Raw genomic sequence first — 13,750 nt, 5'->3', positions numbered from 1 at the left:
GGTTATTGTTTTTTTGATTGTGTATTTTCCTGAAAATCCCCGAGGCATCTTTAAAAAACAAATGGAAAACATTAAGAAGAAGATTGCCACTCTCAAGGATGCAGTTGAAAGTAAAGAATATGAACTGGAAGAAGTCAAGAAACAGCTAACAAAGGAACAGGACGAAAGAGAGCAAGTGGACCGTGAGCGCCGAGCTTGCCAGAACAAACTGGAACTGGTGGAGGACGAACTTGAAGCCGCTACAAGAGAGCTCGATAACGTTAGGCGAAAACTAGATGATAGTGAAAATGTGCGCGACGAAAACGAACGACTTGTTAGGGGCTTGCAAGCGTCGGAAGAAAATGCCTTGTGTAAGTTGGAGCAGCAGGAGTCCGATTTGAAAGAACTGCAAGTCCTTGCGGAGGAATCGGACAGGAAATACGAAGAGCTCTCCAGAAAGGTAATTCTGATGGAGAAGGAATTGGAAAAGACGGAATGCCGTTTGTGTGACGCTGAAGACTCAAATAAAGAATTGACCGAAGAAAATAAGCGACTCACGTCGGAGTTAAAATCTCTTGAGGCCAAAGAAGTGTCATATGCCGATAGGGAAGACCATAATGATGAAAAAATTCGAACATTGGTGTGTGATTTGAACACTGCAGAACAAGAAAAAGATGTTGCCGAGAAAACTGTTCTCAAGTTGCAAGCGGACATCGATAACTTGGAGGCTGAGAACGAAAAGCTTAGTTTTGAAAGAGACGAAGCCAGAAAGCATCTTGAAGATACAGTACGTGAAATGGAAGAATTTTGAATCCTACCCTCAGAAAATCGAAAATTCTTAGTGTCATTGTGTCCTCTCGAGTCCTAGTCTTTGGTTTGAATTGGAATTCTAACTTTATTGCATTCCCGGCTTATGTTTAAAATTTTTTGTATTTTGATACATTCAGTACATAAGTTTCATTCCATATATTTGTATATATTAATAATGTGATAGTGGCCTTACCTTTTATTTTTGACCTTTGTTAATCACACTAATCATGAAATGTACATAATTTTTGCTTAAAATCTACTAAAACTCTTTCTAACACGCCTTTTGCTTTTGCCATTAAAATCAGTTTCAAGTTACATAATGGGATTTGTATCAAGTGCTTTTTCGTGTGTATTGTTATTGCACGTTATTTCTGTGCGCAGCTTGGCCAAGCTTACTCAGCACAGATGCCCAATCACTCTTTTTCAGCATTCTTATAACATTCCCCGTATTTGAACAGTAATGCACATAATGATCGTTAAAAGCATTTTCTTATTCCTTGCTTTTTTATAATCTGCATTTCTGTGTTAAAGTGGCTAGCAATTATCTTAGCAAGCTTATAAGGGGTTACGAATCAGACATATGCGTCATTTTAAAACTGTTATTCCTATTCTGTTGCTTATTTCTATATGTATCCATAGTATGTTGCATTAGTTATAATATAATTTCCAGTGCACTATTGTTTTATATCTTGACCTAGCGCTTCTACTGTAAATAAGAAATAAAATGGCAGCAGTGACAATGTTTTGAATTCAAACCCAAGTGAATTTGTAATCTTTACAGATTGTTTAGTAAAATCTTATGTAATTCTGCAAAGATAACACTTTCAATAAAAGTTGGTGCTTTCTGTTGGTTGTAGTTGACCAAGGTTTAGCCGGGTAAGTAATAAACATCCCTTGTTTCTCTGTTAGCCTCCACATTTGGTTTTAACCAGGGCTTACTAAACTACAACAGGCGAGCAACATCTGGCCAGTCAGTTCTATTCTTCTCGCTGGCGGCACATTTCTATACTGATTGCAAATTACAATTAATAATATTTCTTGTTATAACGTTTGTCAAATAAAGAACTATTCTAAATTTATGTAAAATTTTAAACTTTTAATGTACATTTTTATAATTATTTATTTTACCTTATCTTTACTTTATAAAGTAATTCAAAACGGTCGATACACAATTTTGAATGTGGCAGCTATCTCCAATCTTTGCAGTTATCCAGCCCCTGTTTTAAACATTGTTTTTATGATAAAACAACTTTCCCCAAGGCTGATAAACACTTGATAACATATCAACATCACATCTGAAGTCGTTATTTACTCCTAGACAAGGCAAAAATTCTTAATTCTCAAATTTATTAGACTTGTTCGAAAAAGTATTGCGGATGCTTCAAATTTCCAAACCTACCTAAAGTTTTCTAAATGTTTTTTGTGTATGTTGTATGTAAAACACTGTACACTAGAACTGCACCCTTTATAAAATAATCACCAGTTATCCTTACAAAAAGTTAACCCAGTTTTTTACCATACAAAGTTGTTTTACCCACCTCAAATGTATTAGAAGTGATGTTTTAAAATACAAACCTCATCAAAAACATTTGGGATGCACAGAAAAATTACAAAGAATCCTTTAACAATATAAAATTTCTAGTTCCCTCACCTACAATTGTAGAAAGATATTGGTACAGTCTCAAAACACAATATGTGTCATTATCGCCTAAACGGCATTTTAAAACTTTTTAGTCGGCAACCACTTTTAGTTGATTATAATTTTCTGTGACCTTCTAGGTTTAACAGATTTAAAACATAACACAATAATGTTCGTTTTTAGAGTTGGTTTTGCATTAAGTTTGCTATTGGCGTATCAAACAAAAAAAATATAGATAAAACACTTGCTCATGACCACTTGAATTGGTTGCGCGACCCCCAGGTTACAAAGCCCTGCTATATAGAATCTTTTAACTGAAATTTCACTTGTGAAATGGATAAATCTGGTATATGTAATGAGTTGTTCAAATTCAATTTACAGACCCTGGCTTACCCAAGTTAATTCCCACTGTTTAGGACGAGTTATGTCATTAAGGTGATCTGTGGTCTTTACAAATTAATGATTGGGTTAGTAATGGGCAATCATTTTGATATTTATTACATTTTGTAAAATGTGTGTATAACCGAGATTAACATCACATTGTCAATTGGTACAATTAATATAGCACCATTTGACCAAAAACAAACTTACACAATAATTAACATTGCAAGTTTCCTTTTTTTGTGTGGTTGTTGCATTCCCTGACGAGGGCATCCTGGATAGGTAACCAAAACATCGGATAAAATAAATAATTACTGGAAGAATTTATTTTTAGTATACACTATACCTGGCAGCAACAGCGTATTTCTTGAAATTTTTGTAAGTTAATTTATTTTCTTTCCTTATTTTCTAAAAATTATATGATAATCAAGTGATTGAGACACGTTAGTTTAATAAAGTATGTGTCTCTAAAACGAACTGTATACCAATTTTCAGAAAACATTGTGGTGCAATTCAGTTGTCAAAACAAATTAAATTTGAAAAACATCACTTATATATTTTAGTGTATCCTTAAGTTTTAATCTTAGCACAGATTAAGCTTAGAACAAAACATTCATTAACTTTGATTACGTACTTTGTTAAAAAATGTTTTTTGCACCAAACAATGGCTTCATCACAAGTTATAACGCTGTGTAGTATAGTAAAACATACATGCTGATTAATGCTGTGTTATGAAAGTAAGAATATCATTTTATTTCTACCTATTAGTTTATTTTAAATTTAATTTGGTGTCTTATACCATTGTGAAATTTTTCCAATCTCTAAATACTGCTATAAAAATGGAGGGCATTCGAAAGAAAGTTGCTTTGCTCAAGGAAAATATTGAAGAAAAAGAAGCTGAGTTAGAAGATGCAAAAGCGGAACTGAAATCAGAAAGGCACGAAAGAGAGATTCTTGAACAACAAAATAAATCCTTGTTGCACAAACTTCAAACAGCTGAGGACGATTTGGAAAAACTTGAGGATGAAATTCGAAACAAGGCATTGAATGACCAGTTAAATGAGTCTGAAAATGCAAGATTTGTCGCGGAGAATACTGTCAAAAGATTAAACCAAGAAAATGAGAAGTTAGAGAAGGAAAAAGAACAGCTTCGTTGTGAAAGAGATGAGGCTGTAAGAAATCTCGAAGAAATGATACAAGAAATGGGTGAAATGTAAACAATGTTTATCACCTTTAAAACTCTAAATTGGACCAAGCCAAAATCCAAGTTAACATTCCATTAAATTGTAAGGTCATTGTAATAGTGTTTGTATTTTGATACTTTTATTCCAAATTTCGTTTTATAGTGACATTTTTCACAATGTTTTATTCTCTTTATTTTTAGTTACTAAAATTTGTGCCAAGAAATTTCCGAATATCTGTACATGTATTTAATATATATATTTGCACATTACTTACTCGCATGTAGCTTGTAACAGCATATTCAGCACACATGTCTCCTATTAGCCATTTTAGCATTGTTATACCATTTCCTTTGTTTGAATCACATTGCATACAACTATTGTTGAAAACGTTTTACTTTGTTTCCAACTGTTTTTTAGTCTGCATGCTATCTCAGTGTTGATTTTGCATTCTGTGAGGCAAGGTGTCATTTTTACACAATCATGTGTCATATATTTAATTTATTATGTTAACTATTTCAGTGCCTGTTTTTAATCAAACCTTAATTGCTTTGTTGTTTCATATGCAGGTTTTTTTGTGTCATTCTGTAATTGTAACATCATTTGTTAGTTGGTAGAAATACTGTTAATTCTGCAATGAACACTGTTTTATTGAAAGCTGGCTTTATATTACTTCTAATAATTGGCCATGTTTTGGCAGGGTAAGTAATTAAAGTTTCTATTAGATATTTCACTGTGTTTAACTTAACAGTTCTTATATTTATGATAGTCAAGAATCTTTATATTTAGTAAACATTGTGTAACTGTTTAAAAATAGCTATATATTTTATATATATGTGTAAAGCAACAAGTACGGTAAACTAATGGTATGTAAGCCATAACTGTTGGTCAAAAAGCAGCTTTAGAAGGACTAGATCACAGTTGTTTAACACATATGTGTGTGTGTGTATCGTTTATTGTAAAGCAACAAGTTTTAAATATATATAATGCTTTTTTAAAATAGGTTCCTTTACATACAGAATTAAACGTTTGTAGTTTTAATTTTTTTACTGTCTATTTATTCATATTAATCAATGAAGGATAAATTGACCATAATAAAATTGAAGGTCTTTTTGGCAGGAGAGATTTTTACAAGATTTTGCAAGTGGAAAAAGATGCGACTACGAAACAAATCAAGTCTGCTTATCGCAAACTTGCCAAAAAAATGCACCCGGACAAAAATCCTGACGATCCAACAGCAACAGAAAAGTTTCAAGAACTCGCCTTAGCATATGAGGTAATACTTTTCCTGAATTTACAGCCAACTTCCGTTTTTTGTAAACCATTTTGTTTACTGAAAGGAAAGAACTCTGGCTGGATTTTGTAGTTGTTTATATTTGCTTGATTAGCTAGTTTCAGTCATGAAATTTGTTATGATTCTTTTGAAATGTTTTTATCTTTAATAATTCTACTTATCTTCATGAAACATTGGGCATTTATTATTATAAAAATACATCAAAAGAAAAAGTTTATTTCTTGTTTTATCATGAAAGATAAGAAACATTTTATCCACGGGCAAGACTAATGATTCCAATTTTCTCCCCCTTGTGTAACCTATTTGGTCCAGTATAGCCGTGGTCTAATTCATTCATTTATTTAGCAAACAGTTATAATTCTCTGAGCATGTAAAGTTTCTACAGAAGTGGGCATAATTTTGAAAAAATGTTGACAAATTTTGGTGATTGTTTTAATCCCTTAAAACACCTTAAAAACAAAGCCTACAGCAGGGATGGGTAAATATTTTGCCTGGGCTGCAAACAAAACAGAAAGTTTCTTAGGGAGACGGGTTGAAAAGGGAACTGAAATTCATATAATGAAGCTTGGTTTTCTTTAAAAAAGGCTGTAAATGTCCTTGTTTCGACCAACTGGTTAAAAGAGTAGGAATAGGTGAAAATACAAGGTAATTAATTCAATAAAATATTCTTAGTTCAAGAAAAAATGTGAAGGCTTATTTTGGCTTGATGAAGTTTTATTGAAAATAATCTGAAGGCCAGATTAAACTGCTCGGCTGAAGCAAATTGATTAAATTGATAAGTGTAATGTTTTATTGCAGATTTTTGTGTTTTTATTATTTCTTTTGGGTTATGAGCATATTTATCTATGATTTTTAAAGCAATATTTTATCAGTAATTTATCTCTAAAGGTAGAAAACTCTGTTGGAATGCTAAACATAAATGAATGAAACCTATTTACTGACTATTGGCAGGATCTGGCCTGCAGTCCGTAGTTTGCCCAGGTCTGTCTGACAGCAACAAATTTACACTGTTCAACAACTTTTACACCTTCTTTATGTTGCCACAGGTTTTGGCCGATGAAACCAAAAGGAAAAAGTACGACCAATTCGGAGAGGAAGGCCTAAAGGATGAGATGAGTCACGGTGGACACGACCCATTTTCCAGGTACCTTGTCATTTTTCTGGAAAACCGACACTGACTATTAGAATTACGTGTACATTTAGCTTTTGTTTGAAAATCACGAGGCGATTATAATGCACTTTAAACATTGAGATTTTTAGAGCATATAATTTTTTCTATTTTTTAGACACCTAATTATTTTTTTGTAAAGCACCACTGACTACGTTATGATAGCCACTAGCTATATATGATACAAATTAAACAGTTTTCTTTATGTGATAGTGTTTTAATCGGCTGTTAAATATTTCCCAACTTGTTATGCACTGTTTAATACTCTAAATACATAATTTGGAAAAAGTACCATATCTATTTATTATGTACCATCTAGTCATGAATCAAGGGGCAAAAACATAATGTGGGCACAATAAAAAATGAAACACAATTGTTAAAAGATCTAAAGACTGTACTTAAAACAGCATCATTTTTTCTGCCTCATAGCTACAAACACAAATATATTTTTTTACCTTCTAAATGTTTGAAATATTTAATCTAAGAAACCAAATAGCTACCTGTAAAATGATAGGCGTTTGGACTTAGATTAAATTTTGTGACAGTATTTTGGGCGACTTCTTTTTGTCGAATTTTGGTTAAAGGTTTTGCCAACCGCAGAATAAATTGCTTATGAAATAATTTTGGAAACAAAAATTGGTAGTGCACTTTTACTTAGGCTTAAATTGCCATGTTTTTTTAGTTTTACAGTATATATATATATATATATATATATATTGCGACTTTTTTGATATATATTTTGATTTGAGACATTATCGGACCGCAAAGTAAATATATGACTAATATGACTAAGAAATGCACTTGGAACAAGAAAATTAGTAGAGCACTTTAGTTTAGGCTTAAATTGCCATGTTTTTAATTTTTTACACTATATTTGGCGACTTTTTTGTTAAATTTTGATAGGGATTATTGGGCCAAAAGTAGTATGCCTATAATATAAACAACACGAAAGTTAGCAGAGCGTTTTCGACTAGGCTTAAATTGCCATGTTTTTTGCAGTATGTTTGGCGACTTCTTTTCGTTTAACTTTGGTGGCCAGCAACAGCACGGCGACCAGCAAACACCGAAAGGCGACTCTTTTACGATTCCTCTCGAAGTCACCCTTGAAGAAGTATATGAAGGCAATTTCATTGAGGTTAGTCATTTAAACAGTTATTTACTTCAAAACAGCGAGTTACTTTGAAATATTGACCAGAGGTTCTTAAACTTCTTAAGCACAACAACTAAATTTTTTTTCATTTTTGTATAAATGAACTAATAAATTGACCTGAGTGCTGTAATTCACTTGTTACTTTAATACATGGTGGTTTGTTAAACCAACACCCAATTAAAACCAATATAAAAAGATGTACATTTTCTTGGTAGTTTACCTAATGAGCATGGGTGTTCAAAAAAATTACAATGTTTTTGGATCATCTTCCCTGTGAACTATTAGTCAATCAAACAAATTCTTTTGCATTTTAGAAAAAGTTACAATATGTTTTAAAGGTTTGATAGAATATCAAAGCCCACACAAAAGTAGGTAGCATTTTGAACATTTCAGTATTTATTTTTCAACAGATGTTAAAAATGAATAAAGAGTTGTTCGAAACGTTAAAAATGCTACCTACTTCTGTGTGGGCTTTGATATTCTTATTAAGTCTTATTACAACCGTTGTTAAAAAAATTTAGAAAAGTCAACTTGTGCGACTGATAATTATCGGCCACAGACTAACATTATAACAAACTTAACGGCAGATTGTGCGGATAAAATCGGTGGCAAAAGATGCGGCCGGCACGAGAGAATGCAACTGTCGAAACGAAATGAAAACAACTCAAGTGGGTCCGGGAAGGATTCAAATGACGCAACAGCGGGTCTGTGACCAGTGCCCCAATTTTAAGTGAGTCACAAAGTTTTGATTTGAGTCACCTTTAAAAACAAGGGAAACGGTGTTTAGTTGATTGTCTTAGCGTGAGCTGTTCATTCGATGAGATCACCACAATTCGTGAAGCTGTTATTGTTGACAGCATCTAATCACCTGATTGATGTAACGATTTATTTTGGATAATTGTTGAATTTTCACTTTTCAGGGTTGATGTTTAGTTTAGCTAATAATTTTTAATTTTAGGACAGTTTAAAATGCCACTTTTTTCTTCTAATTTACTCCTAGCAAGTACAGATGCTTGCTAAATATTATTCTAGTCTTTGTACATTTTTTTATACAAAGATAGTTTATATTTTGTTTGTTACATGCGACTCAAAATAGTGATAAAAAGTCTGATTGCTGGCTAAGTTAGGTTGCCTTGAGCAATGTGTAAAAATTTCTTATCAATATTTTGTTTACTTTCAGAGATATTACTCTTCAAAATTTCGAGCTGCCTGCTTCCCTTAGGTTACATAATTTATTTGAAACTTTATTTAAATGAAGGAATAATATCAAAGCCCACACAGAAGTAGGAAGCATTTGGTGAACGCTTCAAAGAAATTAATGTTGAAAATGAGTAAAGAGATATTCGAAACGTTCAAAATGATACCTTAGACTTGTGTATGGACTTTGATATTTTTACTGGGTTAGAAAGCATTTTGAATACTGCTACTATTATATCCTATAGCATTAACGGACATTCCTTCTCACAAAGCAAACATTTTTTTCAATAAATATGCTGTTGCCACCAGGCATGATATACTATAATGAAGTTCTTCTGGTATATATTTGTTTATCCAAGACTACTTGTTATGTAGGTACGTAAACGAGGAGCGTATTCTTGAGATGGAAGTTGAACCGGGAATGGAAGACGGGGAGGAATACCCCTTTGTGGGTGAGGGGGAACCCAACATTGACGGCGACCCTGGTGACATTTTCTTCAAGATCAAAATTCTCAAGTAATCTAATCTTATAAATTTTCTTAGTTCATGTTAAAATACATATACTGTTCTTTCTACAAAAGTAGTTAACAAAACACTGTTCATATTGTATTGAATCGTTTATTTGTTCAATTTTTAAGTATTTTTAAAAACTATTATGAATAGCAACCAAAATCTGAAATCTTAACTTGATGTGATAATTGTCAAAACTGCTTTTCAAATAGGTTTGTGACTACCAAAATTGAATTTTTTGTGATATACAATAATTGATTACACAAAAGCATAACTTGCATTTTTAAGTTTCATTTAATCATTATTAGTCAGAAATTTGTTGGTTTTCTACTTGTAAATTAGTTAAAAGCATTATAATAAGTGCAAACTAGACTGACAATCCTTTTATGTAAACGTTTATCACTTGAGTGTTGGTCATATAAGAATGTAAAATTGCCTTTCAATTTTCTTTATTGTTGTCCTAGTTCTTTCTACAGACATTGTATCCCTGATTACAAATATCGTAAATTCCAAAAAAATAAAACTGTGTACTAGTATGTGTAATAAAATGATATCTTCTCACAGGCACCCGATTTTCGAACGGCAAGGGTTGGACTTGTATACCAACGTGACAATTTCTTTGACAGATGCCCTCCTAGGATTTAAAACTAACATAACTCACCTGGACGGGCACAAGGTAAGCAAATAAACCCTTGATGGATTGAATCGTTCAGGAAACATGTTTGTATCCCCTTTGCATGTTGTTCGACAGGAAGGCTGCCTATACACACTCAAGCGATACGATGTGAATGTTTGACTGCCGTGTATGATTTGTATGTCTTAAGCTCTGGCATGTTAAGTGTATAAACGACAAGTTTAAATTAAAACAGATACTGCTTTGTGTATTATGCGGTTTCTGCTTATATATAGTTAAATGTTACAAATTGAATAAATCTAGATTAAAATAAAACTTAGTAAATATCAATTCTATATTATTTTGTAATTTCTGCCATCATGCTACTTTTATCAGTAACAACAATCAGTGAACTTTGTGAAAATCTAGTTTTTATAGGAAAATAACACCTGGTACAAACTAAAATGCAAAACATTGTTAATTTTAAACAAAAAACTCTTTACAATTTTCCAATATGTTCTCTCATAAAAACAGAAACGTATTTTCCAAATCACAAAAGTTCTAAATTGTGAATTCCACAAACATTTCTATCTTTTAAAGGTGCTCATTGAGCGAAATCAAGTGACATGGCCCGGGGCTCGTATTAAAAAGAAGAAAGAGGGAATGCCGTCAAACGAAAACTACAACCTCCGTGGCAACCTCATTGTGACTTTTGATGTCGACTTCCCCAGGGGGGAGCTAACTAACGACCAAAAATCAGGTGACATTTCCTGCTTTAAAATTAGATCACTCATTGTTGTTTTATTCTGTCTTACAAAGCTATGTTAAAATGTTATCTAGGTCAATGGTTCGTAAGGTTATTGGGTTACTTGTTATTTATATTTGCCAGTGCCAAAATATTGATGTATACCCTGAAATAGTTTTCCAGGCAGCTATTATACATATGTACGCTATGCACGGATCTGTAATGTAGCTTGATAATAATGAAATACAAAGCAAAAAAGGTCGAATAGATCAACATCATCAAAATGATGACCTTTTTGGCTTTGCAATTCATTATCAAGCTTTTATGCAGATGTTGTATTGTAGTTGGTTCTCTTATCTCCTTAAATGTTGGACATTCACCAATTCGAATGTGATTTTATACTTTAGTCAAACTGGTGATTCCATTTTATTATTTAGGGTAGCGCTGTCTACTATAAACAGTGGCACAAATGTATTTTTTCTGTGATTGTTGTCTAGTTTAGTAATGCCGAAGTCTTTTTTATTGGCATGACATCCACAGTCTGTATCTAGAAAATCTGAAAACTGTACAAAAAAAAACTAAAAAAGTGTTGAACATATTGAGGCTATTTTAAAAAAGGGAGAATGTGTAAAAATTTCCAATTTATTATGTCTTATAAAGTATTTATGAAAATATATATACAGATCTTGTGTTACTTTGTAAAAAAAACTTGTTAAAAATAGTCGATCTGTAATATATTTGAATCATTGAAAAAACAGTGCATTCACTGGGTTGTATAAAAATGACATTTTACAACACAAAGATTAAAGCCAACCATGTTTTTCTAAATATAACTTTATTTAAGTTCTGTTTTATTGTAAATATGAAACAATTTAAACTGATTTCTGTTTTAGGCTTGAAAAAACTTCTCAAGCAAAAGTCGAAACAGCATGTTTACAATGGACTCCAGGGCTACTGAGTCCTGCACATATTTTTACTTGCAGATAGGAAATTTATGCTGCTACTTATTATTTATATTTGCCAGTGCCTAGAAATATTGATGTATATCCCAAGGGGAACTATTATTTCCCCTCGTTTCATTAAATGTACCACATTCGCCAATTTGAATGTGATTTTATACTGTAGACATTCAAAGCTTTTCTCTGGTGTATTAATTTTTTTTCTGAAGTACTGATTTCTATATTGCAAATAGAATATATTAAACCATTTTAAGAAGTCGTAATTTAATTCTTAAATCTGCTAGTCTGCTCTTACCACAATCTATATGGCCAAAATTTTTCCATTTTCTGTTCAAAACTTCTTTGTACTTTCCCACCTGTGTGCAATGTTGACTGACTAAAATTGGTGCTGCATGTAATATTTTAAAATTTACGGTTTGCACAGTTATTTGAACCAAACTCTTTCTTGTGTCCATATGCAAAACCACCATCATCGTAATTTGTTATTTTTTTCAGTTACTGGTTACTCATTAAATAAGATAAATTCTCTGAACAGAACCAGCCTCCCAAACGTATCCTGGCTGTTGGATAGTAATTTTTAGGATAGTTCAAGAAAAAAAGCTTTTGCTGGGTTTTAAATGAGTATTTACTGTGATTGTACCATAATTACTTCTTTGGCTCAAAATTTAATTCTTTTGGTGGTTTGATGAATGGGTACCAATCTGCTGTTTTATAATTTAGTTGGCTTTTCTTTTTTGCCTGTATTTGTTACTGGTAAAAAACATTACATAAAAATTTAAAAGTTAACAACATCATTGGTGCTTTAGATGCACTACAAAAAGGTTTTGTTTTACACTATGTATAAAGAGTAAGCTGACACTGTAGGAATTTGTGTGAATATATCTGCGCCACAATCCCTTTTCAACAAGAACAATGTTGGCGGTACAATGTAACAATGAGTGTGAACGTACTGAAGCGACACTAAGTAGCAATAACAAACTTCTTCTAGTTCAGGGTTGGGTCCTCTGGCCCACCACCTCTTTTACAATCTGGTCACAATGTCATTCCTCATTTGGTTATTTCTACTACATAACTACAAAAATATATTCATCAAATGTGTTTGCGGTCTTGAGGAAATCTTTTCAAGCTAAATACTGCACATTTAACGCAATAATTCTCACTAGAGACCTTACTTGGGCTGTTTACCCCACCCCTGTGCTAGTTGATGTATTTTAAATAGAGAATTTACTACCTGAAATAAAGTTCCCTATTTATCTACACTGTGCTGCTCAAGTTCTCCATTAATAGGATTGACAGGGAAGCATTTCAGCGGACTCATAATTAGTTATGTTTTCTATTCCATCAAGAGCTTGTTTTGGTGTTAATAGAGAAAATACAATCAAAATTTTAAAATCATGTGTTATTTTCAGTGTTGCTAACAAGCGTTTTGAAACGACTGAAGTCCATTGAGTCAAGTATTTTGTGAAAAGTAACAAGTCAAGTCCCAAGTAAAATTACTAAAATAACAAGAACTCCTAATATCTCGAGCAAAAAGGCATACTTTAAGCAAATTGTTTAACTATAAATTTCAGATAAATAAACTTTATTAAAAACGTTTGATTAAAACACCTAATTTAAATAATTTGGAATAATGACTATGGTGATTCAGTGAAGTCATTTGGACTGTCATATTAGTCATTGCACAACACTGTATTTTACATTTAATGTCCCAAAGAATCTGCTCAATAATTTCTAAACTGGATTTAAAATTAAAAAGTTTACACACAAGCTTTCTTAAATAGGTCAACTAACAGAAAAAAATCTTCAGATATTTTTTAGTACCCTTTCCAGCCTACTATTATTTCACCCCAAGAGTAATATTAATAATGGATCAGAATACCCAAAACTACGGTGGTTTTGTTGCTGATGGAACACTAAGTATTTACTGTTTATTTAAACTATCTTAACACAATTACCAAGTAAATCAACGTCCTTTAATGCAAAGACGTTTATATAAGTACTTCCATTATTAACAGGTTTATCAGGCTGATGTCAATTAACTGGATTCATTTATTGTTATGGTACCTGGCAGATTCATGCCTAGTGTACCTAAATGTAAACATCTATCTTGCAAGATTTGTCAAC

General features: G+C 32.3%; 2 protein-coding genes across 3 annotated transcripts; both read left to right on the top strand.

Annotated features, from left to right (window-relative positions):
- LOC146134596 (uncharacterized) lies at positions 1 to 4,559 on the top strand. The gene is made up of 2 exons (XM_083397851.1): positions 1 to 785; positions 3,548 to 4,559. The coding sequence occupies exons 1-2, from the start codon at positions 62 to 64 to the stop codon at positions 4,024 to 4,026; spliced, it is 1,203 nt and encodes a 400-aa protein (XP_083253977.1). The 5' UTR covers positions 1 to 61; the 3' UTR covers positions 4,027 to 4,559.
- On the top strand, positions 4,559 to 12,960 carry LOC146134595 (dnaJ homolog subfamily B member 11-like). Of its 2 annotated transcripts, XM_083396931.1 has the most exons (9): positions 4,559 to 4,691; positions 5,110 to 5,266; positions 6,331 to 6,428; positions 7,452 to 7,587; positions 8,190 to 8,332; positions 9,175 to 9,315; positions 9,874 to 9,985; positions 10,523 to 10,682; positions 11,561 to 12,960. In XM_083396931.1, exons 1-9 carry the CDS (start codon positions 4,627 to 4,629, stop codon positions 11,623 to 11,625), a joined length of 1,077 nt encoding a protein of 358 aa, XP_083253057.1. In that variant the 5' UTR covers positions 4,559 to 4,626; the 3' UTR covers positions 11,626 to 12,960. The 2 variants fall into 2 exon arrangements, with proteins under 2 accessions (XP_083253057.1, XP_083253058.1); XM_083396932.1 differs by lacking the exons at positions 7,452 to 7,587; positions 8,190 to 8,332.
- Positions 12,961 to 13,750: the final 790 nt, after the last annotated feature.

This window comes from Ascidiella aspersa, chromosome 9 (genome assembly GCF_963924565.1).
Source record: "Ascidiella aspersa chromosome 9, kaAscAspe10.2, whole genome shotgun sequence".
Lineage (NCBI taxonomy): Eukaryota > Metazoa > Chordata > Ascidiacea > Phlebobranchia > Ascidiidae > Ascidiella > Ascidiella aspersa.
This window is presented reverse-complemented; position numbering and strand designations above follow the sequence as displayed.